The 19,606-nt window shown below is 41.4% G+C and overlaps 1 protein-coding gene across 1 annotated transcript in view; it reads right to left on the reverse strand.

Moving 5' to 3' along the window:
- The window catches only part of PLCB4 (phospholipase C beta 4), a 388,618-nt gene that overhangs the window by 76,964 nt on the left and 292,048 nt on the right, over positions 1 to 19,606 (reverse strand). The window contains exons 8-15 of the mRNA XM_072943829.1: positions 18,112 to 18,193; positions 17,064 to 17,164; positions 16,354 to 16,411; positions 9,362 to 9,470; positions 5,275 to 5,485; positions 4,184 to 4,277; positions 1,734 to 1,813; positions 1,104 to 1,188 (exon numbers count right to left, since the gene is read on the reverse strand). Of these exons, the coding sequence (XP_072799930.1) occupies positions 1,104 to 1,188; positions 1,734 to 1,813; positions 4,184 to 4,277; positions 5,275 to 5,485; positions 9,362 to 9,470; positions 16,354 to 16,411; positions 17,064 to 17,164; positions 18,112 to 18,193 (820 nt within the window). The remainder of the gene's footprint in view (positions 1 to 1,103; positions 1,189 to 1,733; positions 1,814 to 4,183; positions 4,278 to 5,274; positions 5,486 to 9,361; positions 9,471 to 16,353; positions 16,412 to 17,063; positions 17,165 to 18,111; positions 18,194 to 19,606) is intronic.

Genomic DNA, 19,606 nt, shown 5'->3' on the forward strand with positions numbered 1-19,606 from the left:
ACATCAGGCGGCTGTGCGGGTAGCAGGAAGCACCGCTGGGCCACGGACCACAAGCCCTCAGCGATGGCTCCAGCAGGCTGCAAATATCCTTGTCGCCTATATTTTTTTCAGTTCCCATCGATGCATTTCTGAAAAAATGTATTGTTAAACCACATGATGTGCTCCCAGGTAGCACAGGGCACCTTCCTTCCCATCAGTCACGGTGATGTTCTAAACTGCCACCTCCGGCCACTGCGTTTGTTTGGAACTATCTGCTGCTTGGCAGCAGTGGGGCCACATCACTCCTGTGGAGTGTGCTACACTCTCATTCCAGTGACTGTCTTGTTACTCAGAACATTTTGTGACAGGGGACCTCAACCACTTAGGGGCTGTGGATCCTTGTAGAAAGCTGATGATCCCTCTGGAATGACTGTATACAAAAACCCAAACCCAAACTGTCTGCAGTTAGAATGAGTCCACAGACGCCACAAAGCCTATCGATGGGGCAAGGGTTAAAGACTCTTTGCTTGATGACATGATAAGGAGTTATAAAAATGAAGCTCAAAAACGTGCATATAACATCGCCCAAGAGTCTATTCTGGACTTGGGAGCTTGAACTTCAGGCTCCTGAGACTTGATCCACAGAACTCCCCAGAGCAACAGGCTCCCGTGGGTGCTGACCGCTGGGTGCACATCTGCTTCACCCGGAGAGCTTTTAAAGCTCATCACGACCAGGCTGACCTTGAATCAACTGAATCAGAATCTCTGAGCAGGGCTCTGGCAAAGGTACATTTAAGAGTTCCTCCCAGGTGATTCTAAATGGAACTGAAGTTGAGAATGACCTGCACGTCTAGACTCTTGGCCAGAGACCACCCTATGAAATTTTAGGACTGAGATCTCAGAAACCATAAAGACCCCACGATTTTCTGAATTAAACTGAATCAAATGTTTAAGTCTCTCCTGACACAACCCTCTGAAGCGTGATGAAAGCTTTCCATACCGATGAATTTCAATAAATATGAAAATCTTTTAGCATTAGTCCTCCAGAACTACTTGACCCTTCAGAAGTGAATTTCAAAACAAATCCGTTCATGTTAGAAATACAGTTTGCTAAAAATACTTACTGGATGGGATTCAAGTGCTTGTTTCAACAGGAGATCCCCAAACAGATCTTCACAGTATTTGGACATCTTGTACTGCTGGTATTTGCTGGAGAGAAAGGACCGACATTTATAAAACCCAAACGCCCATGAACTGTCCAGGTTAAGAATAAGAAACACCCATCCCTAGGTGATTAAAAGCTCCCGCTCTGCAAAATGCTCGACTGTCCTCCTGAAGCCACCAGGAGATGCACTGTCACACAGCACAGGGTGGCTCCAAAAGCAGATTCTGCCCTCAAACCGAGAACTGGGAAGAGAATAAAAAGTGCCTTTCAAGCTCATCAAGTCTGATTTCAAATACACTGCCAGATCTTCCAACTCAATGGAACTTTGAACAAGGTGTCCTGATCTCTAGCCTTTAGTTTAGAGGGAGCATTTCTAAAACACATTTAGAGAACTCGGGTTTTGGATTTTTTTTGAGGGGTTAGGGGGAGAGTTTGTGTTCTTTCCTTCTTTCTTTGTCTTTTTCCTAAGTCTATGTGTACACACCACTTCACAGAAGAAACTTCGGTTACTTAAAAAGATGCAGAGCAGGAGTGGGGACCAAGGATGAGGAAACCCCACTTAGAGACAGAGTAGAATGGATCATTGTACCTGCAGTGATTTTCAAAGGAGAGAATGACAGGATACTCGGATGTGACAAAGGCAGTCTCCTTGATGGCTTGAATAACATCCTTTAAAGATGAAGAGTGTTAAGGAGAGAAGAGAGAAAAAAAAAATTACAGCACCTGAAACCAACTGCAGACTATTAATTTGAGTGTTTCCGAAAAGTCAGTTGTGGCAGCTCAGACCTGGAGAACCCATTTACCTCTGCAGGCTGAGCAGCGCTGTGGTTGGACTCGGGCACAGTTCCTGGTTAATGATACTTTTTTTTTCCAAAGCTATCTTTTACTTCTCCAAAATTATGGTGCTATTTACTGACAAGACATGTCACCTCAATGGCAGTGCAGTTCCTTGCTCAATAATCTGCCAAGATGGGTTCAGAACTCACCTTTCTCACTGAGGAGCAGGTGAGCTTTCTGCACAGAGATTTTCACGATGGACCCCTCTCTCCCTCCTCCCCCCGCCTTGAGGAGAAATGCATCATAAAATCCTCAGGACTGGTAGGACTCTCCGCTGCCTTTGAGAACCAGACTTGGGCTACATTCTATTAATCTGATGAAGACTCCTACAAATTTTTTATTTAAGGACAGTCGATTTACAATGTGTTAGTTTCTGGGGTACAGCACAGTGATTCAATCATACACATATATGGATTCTTTTTCATTATGGGCCGTTACAAGGTATTGAATGCGGTTCCCTGTGCTATGCAATAGGACCTTCTTGTTTATCTATCAAGACTCCGATGAATCGATGTGACATTTTTGTATTAGAAAAAAGTGTGGGGTCACCAGGGCAGGGGTTCTTCTTGTGAAGGAAAACTAGGGAAGTGTGCTGGAGGTCTCTCTCGGAACCGAGAGCTTGGTCACTTGAAAATGACTTTGGATTAAACTGAAGCAAGTCCTCCCCACCACTGTCTCTCAACAGATGGCTGGCTCTGCTCTCTGCTTAGCTTTAGAAAGCCTGGTTTCAGACCAACACTTCCAAAACCAGAGCTTCTTATCTGGTAAACATCCTCCAATTCTTACTGGTTTATGGTTAAGCACAGGGCAGGCCCCATCATTCAGTCAGCTGGGAAGACATTTTAGCAACAGTTGTCAAGGCAAGTCCACTTGAAATGACAATGGCCCAGGTTAGACAACCGTGGAGTATTTTATTGGGCATTCTTACAGCTAAGGTGGGCCTTTAGCTATTCTTGCTTAAAGTTTCTTCCCAGGTGAAAATGTCTTGGGTCAATTCCCTAGTGACCTTGATTGTCCACTTGAGCTGACCAAGAGTTACTCCCGTAGAAAAACCTCGGCTCCACCTGTGGTTCTCCTCTGCTCACCTCCAAGCTGAGGGGGAACAGTCTTAGTTCAGCTTAAGCTTCCTTATTAGGCTCCTTAATTCTATGCAAAGAGCATCAACCCTTCCTGCCAGTTTGGCTGGCTATGCAAACTCATGGCTTCCCACTTGAACATACCCTCGACACTTCTCAGGGAGTCTAACCTTGAATTCTAAGAGAATGATATGCCTATATGTAGTGTTATGGGTACAAGTTCGAGGCATCTGTTTTTAAAAACACCTCTGGTGATTTTCCACGTGTCGGCAGTTGAGAACCATCGCTCCAGAGGCTGCAAGAACCCTTCTGAATTATACAAAACCGACAGTGATCAATGTCCTTGACATGTTGGCCAACCACAGAATTTCATTTTTTTTTCTGACTTGCCTTTTGGCAGGACATTACTAGAGAACGTTGAGGAACTTTCTAAGAAACCAACCTTCAAGTTGTACAGAGACATCACCAAAAAGCCATGACTGAAACGCCAATTTGTAAAACTGTGGATTACATTCTGGGAGGATCCTGAGGGGAGAAACTTCTGTCTGGTGTCAGTACTGGGAATAACTGTGCTTCTCTGGATCAACTACTCTATTTGTATTTTACAAATCCTGTGAATTATGTTTCTCTCCTTGCACTGAATTCTAGAAAGTCTGGAGCCCAATTCGTGGTATGCCTTGACAGTTTATAGGATTTCTTGACAAGCATTCATAAAACTCTAATCTCACTGTCTTAATTTCTTACCTGCATGCACTGTTTATAATGTTTTCTTTCCTATATTCTATTTAGCTTTTTATCCCACTTTCAAAGTCCTTCAGGAATAATGCAAAGTAAGCAAAATAAACAGACAAGAAAATAAGAGACTCTTTTGAAAATAAGTGGAAGAAGGGAGATTCTGCCAGAGAAACTTCATTAAATGGCCTCGTCACCGTATGAAAGAAAAAAAGTAGCATGAAGGTGATATTAAGTGAAGAAAACATTGTTTTCTTGACTTTCTTTGCAAAATTGGGAGAAAGGAACATGAAGGTAAGAGGCTGGAGAAAATGAATAATTTGTTTTCTCTGTTCCATCTCCGTTTCTACGATAGTTTGGAAAAGGCTACAGTGAAGTTAATTGTAAAACTTACCTTAAAAAGAATATCTGTACACATCGCTTTTCCATGAGTTATTATCGGTTCTTGGTCCTCACCTTTTCCGTCCCAACAGTCAAGTTCAACACATCTAGGAACACAGTGGTTTTACAACATTGAACCTTTACAACAAAACAGTGTGTGTACAAATGAAAAGAAAAGCCATCAAAGTAAGTTGCTTTCTATAGAAGTAGAAAATGGAATGAATGAAGGGACATTATTTCATGGAAGATTCAGGTTCAAATTGCATCAGGTTGGTGTCATCAAAAAGGGACCATTGGAGATTAAGAGAATTTAAGAGATGTAACAACTAGTTTGGTTCTAGGGGAAATCCTAATTGTAACGCAGCTGTAATAAAGGACAATTTGGGGACAAGTGGGAAAATCTAAATAGAGACAGGGCTTTAGATGATGGTAAAGGATGCTTTACAAATTTTGTCAGATGGGATGGTATTCCTTTGGCCATAAATGAAAATATTCTCTTGGTTTCAGTGACTCACACTCCAGTCTTCAGAGACAGATGAAGTGATGCAGTTAATTTCTTTTACAGTATTTCCATACACAGAAAAAACAGTGAGTTAAAAAATTAAGTGCTGGTTATTGATCACCAAGAAAAAAAATCATAATTTTAATTACATTTCTTATTTTTCACTTTCAGCATTTTTGCTGTCTTGTAAACCTCAAATATTTTCTAATTTCTGTCCAATGAAAACCATTTAAAATCATCTTTACTGTCAGAGAATGAGATTTTATAACTTTTAACACTAAATAAAGCTAAATTTGAAAGTGCCTAGGACCAGTGGGAAACTTAGCATGACTTCTTACAATACGCTATTTTCTTTTGCAGTCTGGGGGGGAACATTTTAAATTTACAGTATAAAACTTCTTTCAACTCATAGGGGAACTCTAAACCTTTGGGGAATAGACATTGTTTTTCCTTTCTCAAGGTTAAATGGCCATCATTATCAACGAAGGAGAAGGACAAATGGCCTTTTCACTCTGAATGCTGCTTCTTATTTTTTCAGAGAAAAGTAAATTTGATGGAAGAGCATCATACACAAAGAACAAAAAGTGCCTGGAGTTTCTGACCTGCAGCCAGCCAGGAGGACCTGTCTGTACATTTCCACTGAAGACTTCCCACCGAACTGTCGGCCAGTGAGATACGTGTTGTGGGAGGAACTGATGAAGTAGTGAGCCAGGGGGTGGTCCATCTCTTGGTAAAGTTCTAGACGATCCAGGAAGACTGGGGCATTCTCATCGGACATCAGGTATCTGCAGAACCCATCACTTGATATAAGGCCTGGAGGGGGAAAAAGAAGATCACAGTAGACTTATGGTTTGGAAGACACACACCTCATGCTTTATTCACGGAATCTGAGAGCAGCTTTAACAGGAGGAGTAAACACTTCTTCAGAGTCTCTTTCCCAAGAACCTTCATCTTTCAGAACTTGAACGAAATACCCAAGTTGCATATTATAAGTAACCCAATGCATCTCACAGACAGGTGGCATCTGACTTCACACCCACGGTGGCAAAGCACTCAGTCCCCTAAATTCAAAAGCATAGCACCAGGAGCCAGACTGGAGAAGGGATTAGTGGCCTCTCTGGATTAAATAATTCAATTCTTCTGTTTCATCTAAAAACAGGATGTGGGACTGGGGAGACAAGTACTCAATGGCCATTGAAACGTGCCGCCAAGAGCCACCATTCATCTCAGTCACACCCTTGTGATGAGGGGACTGCCCGAGAGGCATCAGTATTTCTGCATTTTCTCCTTTTCTGTCAACTGTCAACAGCCTCAGTTTCTTGTTTTTACTGAAGCATTTGCAAATGATAAACTGATTCCAAGCTTACCGAAAAGCACAGATGGCAGCGTGATAAACAGCCAGGATCTACGGCACAGCCTTGTCAGACCTTAACGTTTTACTGCATCTGCTTTATATTTTTTAAAGGAAAACATAATTACAGATGCCAGGGAAGCACGCTGTGTGCCCCACCTCAGTTCCATTCAGTTCCATCTCTTTTTTCCTAGGTAGACGACCACTACCCTAGGTTTTGTGTTTAACATTCCCCAAATGGTTTTGTAACTTTGCCACATACACATTCATTCAAAAAACCAATAGTTTTGAATATTCCAAGATTTATGTAGCTGTTATCCCACTGTTTGCATTTGCAGTTTGCTATTTTCCCCCTCTATTTTCTTGTGACTTATTCAGTTAATATAAGTAGCCCTTATTCGCTTAGTTTTCACTGAGTAACATATAGTAGTAGTATGCAGTGTGTAGAGTGTCCAGTAGTCCAAATGTGAATACACCACAGTTCATTCCCCATCATTCTGTGGATAGATATTTAAGTCATTTCAACTTATAACTGAAAACACTGCAATAAAAATCTGTGTGTCTATCTCCTTGGGCACATACATTCATACTTTCCAAGGCACTGTGAGAGACGCAGTGACAGAAGAAACAGACAAGTCCTGCTTTCATGAAACTCACATGTTATGGGTAAGAGAACAAATTAACTAATAAAAATAATATTATGAAAGTTCCAAAAGGAAATATAAAACAGGTAATGAAAGCAATAAAAGAATGACCAGGATGCCGTGTTAGATATGTGGCCAGCAAAATCCCTTCTGATGAGGTCACGTTTGTGCGCGGACAGCAAGCCACATGCACGCCTGGGGGACGCCCCATCCCAGGCAGAAGATCAGCAAGTGCAAAGACCTTGATGCAAGAGTAGGTGATGGAGGGGAAAGGGAGCTGGAAATGAGGTTGCAGAGAAATACAAAGTGATATCATTTGGACTCTAGTCTTCACTAAATACTGTGGATTTTATTCTCAAGTGTGCTGGGAAGCCCTTGGAGGGTTTTGAACAGTGGGAGAAGAACATGATTAGATTTGGTTTCAAATGGTTTACTCTGGCTGCCCTGTAGGGCATGAATTGTAGGGCACTGGGTAGGAGGAGAAGATGAGATAGAAGTCAACTGCCATTGTCCAGGGAGAGATGATGTAGGCTTGGATGGTCTAGTAAGGATGGAGAGGGTGAGAGGTGATTTATTCATGATTTATTTTCAAGAATAGATCTTGCAGGTTTTGCTGATGGGTCAGGGGTGATATCTAAGAATGAAACAAGTCCAGGAAGATTCCAAGAGTTTTGGCATGAGAAGTTGCGTGAAGAATAATGGTACCATTTTCTAGGCTGGGAGACAGGTGTGTGGATAGGGAGAATCAGTGCATGGTACATAGATATTTGGAAAGCCCACTCAGCATCCAAGAGAAGAATTCTACAGGTCTGTAGTTTAAGAAGGAAGTTAGGAGTGGAGGGTTTAATCTGAAAGTCATGTGCGTAAGAAGATACTTAGAGCCACTGGCCTGGGTGAGTTCACTCAAGGAGTGAGGACAGATGGGCAGAGATCTGAGAACTGAGCAGGGCCACCCTGATACCCAGACCTAGGAAACACACAGGACATCCTCTAGGGGACATACCTTCAAGTGGCGAGGCTGGGCTGTAGAAGAGGCATATTTTCTGCTTTATTGTTGCCAAAATATTTCATCAAGGCAACTATTTGTACAATTTCCACTCCCAGCAGAGTTTTATAAGAATGCTTTTTGTATCACATTCTCTCCCATACTTGATAATGACAGACTTTAAAATTTAAAATGGTGAAGCTATTATGCTTTTGAGATGTGTCAAACTTTTAGGACCTGGAAGGACTTTATAAATAATCAAAGACACACCTCTATCATAACATTTACCGCACTGCCAAGGCACCGCTGAGTCATACGTCTTCCTCCTTCAACAGATCACAACTACCTTACTGAATTCTGAATCCCCAGAATCTAGCACAGTGCTTGGCACCCCGTCAGTTCTCTATAAACTTTCAGGAATGAAAATAGGAGAAGGAAATTCTAATGGGATGACTGCATGAACCCACCATCTTACAAGCCAGGAAACTGAGGCCCAGGAATAGAGTTTCTTGCTTAAGGTCACACTGTAGCAACAAAAATCACATCACTTTCCACTGCTGCAAAGTGCTAGACTATCTACCAAGCCACTCCTCCCTTCACTTCCATCACGTGCAACGTGGAATTGACGATGATACTCGGAATACTGATAGAGAGGTAAGTAATGAAGCCACCTTGCTGAAGGTAGGTATCTGAGACCCTAGCAGGAAAGTATAAATGGATGATGATAACCAAGGGAAAAAAATTATCAGAATATTGGGGTGAGGGCACAGGGTATGTGGGCCAGGAATGTGTATGAACAGGTTCTAGGTGGGTCCAGAGAATGTATAAACCTTTCAGCCTCATTACTGAGATACCAAAAATACCCCCCAAAACAAAAACCCTTAATTCTAAGGAGGAGGAACTGAGGCTATGATGATACACTTGGGCAGATGGGACAGAGAGAACTTCCCCTAAATCTCCTTCACTCTCCTGATAGGGCCAGAGGCTCCAGCTCAGGTATGTCCTGGCACTCCCTGTCCAGTTCCATTGGCATCACTCCCCCCGCCCCCCGCCATCCTTGGCAGGTGCTTCCTACAGCTACAAAGGACTGATCTTAAATTTCCTCTCTGTCCCTTCCCTTTTCAAATGTTGGAATGAGTGACACATTGTTTCCAAAGTTTACTGAAAGCGGCAGAGGCTCAGAAACCCCAACAGCTGGCTAAACTGATTCCTACCTAATTTCGTATCAATTGCATTTATCTTCCATATCAGAGGTCAAAGGTGAGCAAAAGGGCTGCTCCAATCATGTAGGAAATTTAGCTGGCTTGCCAAAACTAAAGGGAGAAAAAGAAGGTGGACATTTTTACAGGAAATGCCATCGTTCTGAAAGATTGCAAACAGAGACTATAATTGGCATTGTTACTTTTTAAGCACTAAGCACTGAGAAAGAGCTACTATAAGAACGTACACGGGAAAAATACCACTATGCTTTAATAATAAATGTAGCATTATGCTTCAGGCAGCCTGGACAAATCTGGCAGAAGGTAAAATTTATACTGACTCGAACCAGGAAAAAAAAAAATCAGTCCGTTATCAATCGTTGCCTCTAGAGAGCTCCGAAGCATTTCAAGGGACCTTTAACAAAAAGTCCAAGGGCTTTAAAAGTTGCATATATTCTTGCTTTTAAAAAAAAAACAAATAAAAATTCTCTTCTTTTTCACTTTTCTTACCTTTTTTCTTCAAATCTTCATCAGGCTCATACATCTCAACGATCTGCATGGCCCTTTTAGCATCATAAAATGGGAATAAAATTTCATTCAACCGAGGATCTCGTTGATGCTGTGATGAGAAAATAACTCCATTTAGGTTGACATTTCTCATCCTTGGGCCGTCACACCTCACTAGAGTATTCTAATATAAGATATGTCTACAATATCATGTTTATAGTCACAAAGATACGACTGTCCTTTCCTCCTGTCTTTCTCCCTAAAATATACTTCAAAAAGGTCCAAATTTGGTAGTATTTTGTTGGTTCCTCTCACTGAACTGGAGAGGGAGACTACAGAATATACTTTTTATTCCCCCTTCAAAACTTGACAGAGACAGAAAAATGGTGTGGTGTTCCCATACCACAGGTAAGCCATTTGGCATCATGTTTATAAAAAGTGAGGTCAAAAATCTTAAAAAAAAAAAGAGCAATAAAAGCAAAACCAAAAATGAACCTAAATATGTAATATAAAAATCTAAATGCCAAACCAAAAGCAGTAACAAAAAAACCCTCCAAAACCCTAGTTAGACAGGAAAATATCATTTCATCTTCACTGTATCTTTCTACATTAATAAAAAATTTCTTGGGCACTGCAAACTTCATTCTCTTGAGTAAATATTTATCAAAATGAACCCATTGTAACAGTGATGAAAATTAATCAGCACAAGGATATTTACACGCTATAAACAATATGAAAATTTATATTAGTATGTCGGTAGTTCAGTAAGTCTCTTCCACTATGGAATCCGACTTGGTTTGCCCTGAGGCAATTCTCTGAGCAGAAAGGACAAAAATAATGAAGGCACTTAGGAGGTTGGTCATGTCATTCTTTCCAAATCCTGGTGCTATAATACATCTACGAGATACCAGGAGCAAAGCTACTTTGATAATTCTATCATCTTAACTTTACAGCAATGATGGAAAAGAGTCCAATTTACTAACTGATTCAGCTATAATCTTGTGTGAGTGTGAGTGTGTGTGTGTGTGTGTGTGTGTGTGTGTGTGTCTACCTGTCTATCTTTCCATATCTGGAGGTCATGGTCCATTAAACTTCCTTATTGTTCATGGTGGATTAGAGGACCAAACATCCATCAAATAAAGAAAGCAAACTTCAGGGGAGTAATGGCAGGTAAGCAGATGTAAGCAAAACCTGGTCAAAACAGTTAGAACTTTGGCAACAACTCTTTACCCAAATATATGCACAGACTTTGAAAAGCGATATTGCGAAAGTATTTGAGAAACAATTGTTAAAAGTTCATATGGATTTCCCTTCCCCATTTGTTTTGAAATGATCATTTGAAAAGGGGAGGGGCACACAAAATGAATGCCTTTGGCCAACAGAACACCTGCTGTAATTTCCTAAAGCGCATGTGCTGGTCCTCCCAGCTCCCCACCGAGGTAGGAGTGTTAACGTCTAAGGAATCAGTATCTCTTTGTCAGTTCGTCCCAATGAAGCATGCTTCTGTTGTAATCTAAGAAATTACAGCTCACAACAGCTCACATCCATGCATGGGCGAGAGCAGAAGCTATTATATGAATAACAGGCCTCGAGACCATAAAGAACAGAAGTCCTGGGGTTTGCAGAGAGACCGTGCGGTGGGCCATGGAACGCCAGGCAGATGAAGGCATGCTACAACACATGGTGTCTGGGAAACGGAGGCTGTCATGCAACCCCAGAGCCAGCTTACCCAAGGGAATGACAAGCACCACCCCTCTGGTGAGAATGCACTGTTTAAAAAACAAAAACAAACAAATGGACAAACTTTCTAGGTGCTTTCCTCTCCCGTCTCTGTAAATAACAGCACGGAAGAGGGTGGACATGGCGTGAAAGGGGGCTTTTTAGATCCCGCTGCAGTTACATTCACGGTTGGCCACTATAATAATAAGGGTTTCTTCCTTATTAAAATGAAGTCTTTTGATTTCAAGGGATGCTCTTTGGTAAGTATTCTGGACTCATGGAGATCATGGGGCAAATCCATATGAATTTAAAAGGGAGAGAAAGAGAAGGCTCAGCTAGAGAAGAGAGAAGAAGCAAAGTTAGGGAGAGGAGGAGAGAGAAGCCAGGTATTCTCGGCGCTTTTGACGGACACAGGTGTGTGTGTTCTTACCCCGTGTTGCCTAGGGGGGTCTGTGGACGGCAGCAGGGGCGGCACCCTCACCTGGGAGCTTGTTGGAAATGGACATTCTTGGGCCCCGCTCCAAACCCACCAAATCTGAGTCTCTGGGGTGGAACCCACAAATCTGTGTTTTATTGAGCTTGTCAGGTGTTTCAAATGTAAGAAGCATTACTCACATGGAAAGGTATGCATCTTAATATATTTACCTATCAGTAAAAAAAAAAGTCCCTAAGTCCTACAAGAAAATAGCAGAACATAGAAGAATGTTCAACGAATGAGATGTCCTCCCAACTAACCGCCACCAAGATTCAGCAGAGGGCATGACGTTCACTAGGACACCCATCTACCAGAAGCAAATAGCCAGGAAAACCAAGTTCTAAAATGGATGTACCACCATCATCCTGTCTCCTACACTTGCAGCAAATAAGCATTAACAGAAGACAGTATGACATTTCAGTTGTCTTTGCATCTGCTCCACCAGGCAACTTAGCCTTTTGCTTTCCTGAAAAATGTTCACGTTCCCAAAAGGAAGCACATCTCTAATATACATTTATATGTATAACTGAACCACTTTGCTGTACACCTGAACTATTTTAAATCAACTATACTTTGATTAAAAAAAAAAGAAAAAAAGGGAAGCATACTTGGATAGTCCAAAGGCAAGGAAACAATGGTAAAATGTGTTGAGTCACAAAAATGTAATTTTATGTGAAAAAAAAAAACAGGAGAAAGATCATTTCCAGGTAATCTCAGTGTAATAAGGTTGCAGAAGATTTCCATGTGGACATAAGCCCTGTGGGGCAAATGCTTAACAGCTCTGAGGGAGAGACCCTGGGTGTTCACCTGGGATTTGGGGAAGCAATGTACTAAAGGCATCCACCCGTGATGTCCAGAGCTTTGTAAAATACGATGCTAAATGGCTTTGGACCACAGGTCACGGAACTGTACCCAAGTGAATGAGGAGATAATAGACACACTTCCTTTACTATGTCCTTACTCTTACTGAGAAATGACATCAACTGGCTTCCGTCCAAGCAGCCCTGGGGGACATAGATGTTGACGTGAGTAATATTCAAAAGAGATACAAAAAGATAAAAGAATCATTGGCAAGGGTAGGCTTCCTCATAGGATTGAATACCTCCTTCTCACTCTTTGCCTGTGCATTAAAGAATAAAGATATTGTAAATGGGAAGAGATCTTGAGCCCTTTCTTACATTCTTCCAACTGCAAAATAAAGAATAAAGTAAATAAATTAGAAAAATCAAGTTTAGCTCTAATGCGATCCTAGCAAATGCGTGAGGCAGGGAAAGACTACCAGCAGCAAGAAAATAAAGCTAATCCTCGGTTATCGTCATCACCTAAGATCTTGGTCCTCGCTTTCCCGTTTTGCTCTCTCAATTCTGCAGGCCCTCAGCTGTTATCACCTATGTAAGAAGCCATACGGAAAAGGAAGGTAAAACTAACATCGATTTAGCTTCTCACTAGGATCAGGGAAAGAGAGGTGAAACTAACTGAAGCCAAGAGGTTTCAATAAGTCGTGCCACGTGGAGAACTGAGTTGGTGGCAGTGTCTAAGCATGTGCCACCTCACACAGAGTGTCCCCTACCAGCCCTCCTGGACTCCAGTTTGCTATTTTCATACTGTAGGCAAAGAAAGTTTCCCTCAGTCCACGGGATGGGACCAAGAGAAAGAACTGTGGTGAAATTTGAGATCTGAGTGGTAGATTCCCATGACTAAATTCATTATGGAGAATAACAGGTTTAAGCTGCTCTCATATTCTTCCCATTCACACTAATCTAAGGAGGAATCCAGCGCTTCACAAACCCTAAATTGCAGACAAATCATCTGGACACTGTTAACTGCAGATTCCAACTCAGCAGGTCTGGGGTGGGACGGGAGTTCTGCATTTCTAACAAGCTCCCTGGGGATGCTGCTGCTGGTCCCCAGATCACACTATGGGGGGATGACGAATAGGGAGATATTGAGAAGCAGATGAGAAGCAAGTCTAAAGTTACCAATGAAAAGCTCATAAGTGGTGCTGGCTTGGGCAGGGAGCAGGTGGTACAAACCCCTAGATGGCAGCCAAGGCAGTAAACAGACAATAGTCTCTCCTTCCAGTTTCCTGGGGATACACATTGGCCCACTGAAAAGAAAACTTAATATAAAGAGTAAAGGGACTTACAAGCTGGAGGGTGGGAGAAGGTGGCATGACTTTTGCTAAGATAAACGGCATATGTTTCCCTATTACCTACTCTAACTGGTTAATGCTGGTGTACACGCATCTACTGATTTTTGCTTTGTTGATCATTTCCCTGGTTACCCTGCAGAATTTTCTTATGTATTCAAAGAGTTTTCCAGTTAATCAATTTTGATATTCAGGTTACAGAATCACCATCTGCAAATAATGAGTTGTGCTCCTGAGACGTGTTTATTTTTTCTTGTCTTATTGCATAATCCAGGGCTCCTAATACAATGCTGAATTGCAGCTGGTTGAGATTATGCGGTTAAGGCATTTTGAAAATGTTTACGTCTAACCTTTTGGAGCCAGAGACCCTCACATTCCAATGCCTGTTCCCTTCCTGAGTGAGCTCTGTCTCCTTTCATTATGGGTTCTGCTAAGGGGTGCTTTTGATTTTGGAGCAATGAGATGGGCAATGGTAGGACTCAAAAGAGGGGGTGCAAGGTGCTGGCAGAATGTTCTCTAAGTTCAACAAGCTTCTTCAAAGAGACCTTCAGATTTCTGTCTTTTTTTTTTTTTTTCCAGCTGAGTTCACTAGGACAGAAAAGGAAGAGATTCAGGGCAGACATTTTGATTAAAAATAAAGCTTGTCCTCTTTCCTGGATTCTCCTAGAGTCTCTGTGACTTAAAGAAATCTAGAACCACAGTGATTCCATTAGTCCTACCCCCAAATTAAAGGCACTTCCTTACTGTGAATGAGAAGCCAAACAGAAGGAAACATAAGCAAATGAACACTCCTGGCCACTGTAATAGTGATGGAGAAAAGCTTACCACAGATGAAGTATTTTAAGAAAGAATCTGGATGGCAGAGCCAGAAAGTATGGGTGATCATATCTCTGAAAAATTAAATGTTATGTCTGAGGCTTACAAGAATTACAAGAGTGGTTACTGGGTAGGTCTACAGAAATCACCCATAAAAGGAAAGGCATGAAATAAGTGCCCATGAATGTAGACCCGACCCTTAGGACTTCAGAACCATCCTCATTTGAACAGTGCATTGCATATTAAGTGTCTATCATGTTTGATAGACGGCTGGGTACCAGAGTCATCCCGGAGCACACCAGAGGCCTTTTTCTAGGAAGTGGCAAACTGAGGACAAGGTAGATGTTCCCTCTCTCTACTACAGTGTCTTCCCTTTTTAGTAAACAGCAAGATTTCTGCCCATTCCACTGCAACTTAAGATGATCAATGACCCAAAGTACAGGAAGAAGCTGAGGGAGATAAAGCAATACATTTTTTAAGAGAAGCAGAAGAGGGGGGAAGGGTTACGGAAGCAAAGCGAGGCAACTTAACTTCTGAGCAACCGTGGTGTAAGAATGTGGATAATATCTGGGTAAAGATTATGAACATAGTATTCGCATGACCAAAAACTAGTGGAGGGAAACAACTTAGAATGTTTTCAAGTAAAATAAAATATTGTAAGGTACTGAAAGGATTATTTTAAAGTGGAGGCATCTGTGCTGATATACATGGGGGACCCTCTCTCTCCTGCACCTGTGCTTTCAGGCTCTGGTTATTGTAACTTCTAAAACGCGACCCTACAAATTGGGAGCCAGTGAGCCCCGACAGGGAAAGAAAAGAGAAGCCCTTTGGCAAAGATGTGATGTGGGTCTCCAAACTGGCAAATCACAGCCAGCCTGCTGTCTTTTCTTGAGGCAATAAATATCTCGTGTTCTTTCTAACATTTTCTCTTTATATTGTATAATGGTTAAATCGATTGTTTTGAAACAAAAATATATTGTCCATTCTTCACTTAAACTCTTCTTATCATTAATGTGTTAGAAAAAAATGAATTTCCCTTTTTGGATTAACAAGAGCTTAGGCTGGTTTCACTGAAAACTTTTTTTTATACATGTAAAGGAAAAAAAGGAGCTCATTTTAGTTGTAATTGAAGTTGCAAACTTTATGTGTTCGGAACTATTTTTCTCTTGGGCTTAAGAAAATTTTGTCAACCAATTTTGGTTGTTAAGTGAATCATGTCTAAAATTAACTCTGAGCTTGTTATAAAAATAAAAAGTAACAATTTAACCTGCCATCCTGTTGGCCTAATATGCACTATATTTTCACCCAGGAACTCCAGTGTTGTGCTTGTTGTCAAAATATTCTATTTGAACCTAGATATTTTTCTTACATGCAATCCATTAAAAGACAAAAATCAAGCTTTCCAGTCCATGCAAAGGTATGAGAAAAAGTTAGCAATGGAGAATCCAACTAGAGTGTGGTAAACTCAATCCATTCTCTTTCTATTTCATATACGTAAATAGAAAAATAAAATAAGCACCTTAAACATCATCTTGCAAAAACATAGACACATTTAATTAAATGAATAGATTATAAAATTCACACGCACACAGAGAGCCGGAGCTACATAACACAGCAAGAAATCAACAAGAAAGCCGTGTGCAAAGCCAGTGAGGAAGCGCATGGACACGCAAGGGGCAGGAGCTGATTTTTGCACCTGGTAAAAGCCATCATGGAAAGATCAGCAGGTCAGAAGCAGAGCGAATGAGGGTGTCGGATGCAGGCATGCGATGAGGGCATTGGAGGAGGCAAGCCACTGCACACAGACTGATGGAGTTAATGTATGAAAAAGCTTACTTCATTTAGAAAGCTCACTAATTGGTCTACCGTTAAATAATCAGTTTTGTCTCCATTGCTGAAAAGAAATTTATTAGAAAAAGTAAGTTTTGGTATATGACGCTATAGTAGGTACGATTTACATGTTGACATTCGCTGATAATTCTAAACTTATTTTCTAATCCTGAAGTAGTGGTGCACTCTTAAAATGGCCAGAGACTGTTTGTAAGAAAACAAACAAACAAAACCCCACCAACAACAACATAGGCAAGAAAGCACTCCCACTATAGCTCACAGAAAAATGTCTGCAAATTCTGCTTTAGCGTTATCCAAAGGCGTTATTATAACAACATGTAAGTCACCATTTGAAATAATTGGAATGAATGAACTTTTCAACAACATAATAACATTCCAAATCGAATCTAGTTAGTTCACATAATGGGTTAATACCTAAAGGAGCAGGTTAACATTGTAGGTAGTTAGTAAAGCCAATGCGGGGGGGGGGGGGGTCCCAGGTGCTGCAACTGACTTACGTAAAAGCTTCTCAAAAAAATCCAAGTGAACTTTTATGCCAACAAACTCAGGGGTGAAAATATAACCCTGACTAGATAGTGCTAGATGCCATCAACATACTAACTATATTAAAATATTACGATGAAAAATAACGTTTTAAAAAATCTAAAAAGACAAGGATAACACTGATGTGATAGCGTCTCGAAAACGAAACTTACATTTTTTTAAAAAGATCCTCTATATCTGTCCGAGGACAAATCTTTTGCGTCAGTTCATAGAACTTTTCGTAAGTAAACGCTGCAGGCTCAATGTCATCATTCTGTAAGGAACAGAAGTATGTCATTAATCACGGCACATTTTCGTCTCCTTGGAGGATCTATAGAATTACAGGCTCATGAAGCAAAGTGGTGACTACTTGGAATCCTTCATCTCTGAGTCTTACTGACTGAAGCCAAAAGGTCTACCCCCGGGCGCTGGCCAGGCCACACAGCACATGCCAAGTGAGCGGTGTTACCACGCAGGCATGGTTTGCGTGTTCAAACCCTGAACACGGCTGGGCTTGCTCAGGGAGACGCTCCATAGAACAAATATAAAGAAATATGACCACGTAAAAGGGCTCATAGGGGTTTACTTTTCACACTGAAATTTATATTTCAAGTAGGATTTGTTAAAGCAGTAAGATGCTTAAATCTTTCTTGTAGTCAATAAATTATTCTCAATTATTTTCAATCCAAAGGTCTACAAACACAAATGACTTGTCTGGGGAGAGGTGTACCATAAAATATCACACAGCCGTCTTGAAGAACTGAATTTATGAGTCAGTTCTTCATGCTGACACTGTGCTTGGTCCAGGCGATGTCGACGAGCAACTGTAAAGGCAGCATTCCAGGAGCCGTGTGGGAGAGCAGCCTGGCTGTCACTACCTTTTCTTAACAAAATTTACAAAAGCATCTTGAAGTTCACTCTTCGAATCTTAAAGCATTTATATTAAAATATTCAGAAAACAAAAGGAAAGATGGACAGAAGAAAAGAGAATGAAGAAAACTAACTGTACTCTATGTGACTCAATCTGATTCTGAATCTGAGATCAGTATAATACAAATTTGCTTATTACATAAAATTTAGAAATATGTTATTAAGGGTAGGGTGTAGCTCAGTGGTAGAGTCATGCCTAGCAATGCACAAGGCCCTGGGTTCAATTCCCAGTACCTCTGTTTAAAAAATAAAAATAAACAAATAGAAGTATGTTATTAAATGAATGAATACCTTTCCACTTGGAAGACCTAACTCCTTGAGTGCTTGAAAGATCACCTTTTCTGTTTTTCCCGATGCAAAAGTTCTGGTAATACTAGGACAGAAAAGAAAAAACAAATTAAAGTTACTGTGAATTCTGTTTGCTCTGATGCAGGTTCAAGTAAAACTAGCGATGGTGGCATGGGGGAGAAGAAAAAGTAAAATAAAAATACTTTTCATTTCTAGGTATTTTTCACTTCCCAAGCGAGCTCCTGCTGTGCCCCTCTGGGTACCAGAGCTAGTCGTGCTAGCGAGGCAACTTGATTTTAGGACAGGTGGTACCCCTGGGTGCTGGTGAACAGGAGAGGCACTGGGGACACATACCATTGGACAAAAACAATAATGCATTTTGATCCTATCCAACTGTGTTCCTAGGAAAAAGGAATGTGGCAGATGGGATGGCAGTTCTGGAATATAACCTCATGTTGACAATGTCTGGCTTGGGGACTCAGCCCACACCTGGGATTGCCCTGCCCTGTTTCACGCTTCAGCTGACATGCATTATCAGACATATTTTGTTTGGATGTTTGGTTTTTTTTTTTTTTCCGAGCTAAGCATCCTTGAGCTACTCTGACATGTCAGCTGCCTCAGGGATTGGGGACTTTATTATGAAAGTGATAGGTGCTGGGGAGAGGGAGGCAGGGGAACAATTATTCAATATTACAGCAGAACCTTGGCACTACCCTAAGACATGGGATTTTTTGAAAAATGGTGGTACCTCTGAACTAGCATGGTGTGCATCAAGGCTAGTAAGGTGGATAACACATGAAGGAGCATCTTTCCTGGTGATGATAAAAGGAGGAGAGAGACTCCTGACAATAAATGCATCAGCGGCACTCAGAACGAACACCATGGAGGAGAGGACCTGGAATCCACACTTGACTCTGAGCCATGTGTCAGCCACCCACTCCCTGACTGGAAGCCCAGGTCACTTGTCACCAGTAACATAAACTCTAAATCAGAAGTCCAGCCTCCACCTGAAGACAGCGCTTACTTTCATCTGGGAAGCTTGGCTTTGGAAGGCCTCCCCTGTGAGCACAGGAGGGTTTGGAACAGTGCCTCCATGTGCCCAACTTTGTCATGCACGCCATCATTCGGGTGAAGTGGAAGGCAAGCTCCAAATGTAAGCATCGCCCGCCAATTCATCTCAGTGAGTGGGGAGAAAGATCCACTTCAATGGCAGAGCACAACCTCCCAAAATAGACTGGGAAGGACGAGTGCTAGGTAAATGAATTGCTCAACTGTGCTCATTCAAATCTTTATTGTTTTATCCTTGGTCCAAGAATACTTCAAGAAGTCTATTTTTAAGAGTGCTTCAGGCAGCTGTATTCAAACAGAGGGAGGCCTATGAATTCTCGTTAACAAATCCATAGACAGGGTAGAGGATATATGCAGGACATTAAGTAAACCGGCTTCTTAGGGTAGAGGAAATGTCCGCATTTCCCCACGTCTGTAGAGTTCCTGGAAT

Source organism: Vicugna pacos, chromosome 19, assembly GCF_048564905.1.
Source record: "Vicugna pacos chromosome 19, VicPac4, whole genome shotgun sequence".
Lineage (NCBI taxonomy): Eukaryota > Metazoa > Chordata > Mammalia > Artiodactyla > Camelidae > Vicugna > Vicugna pacos.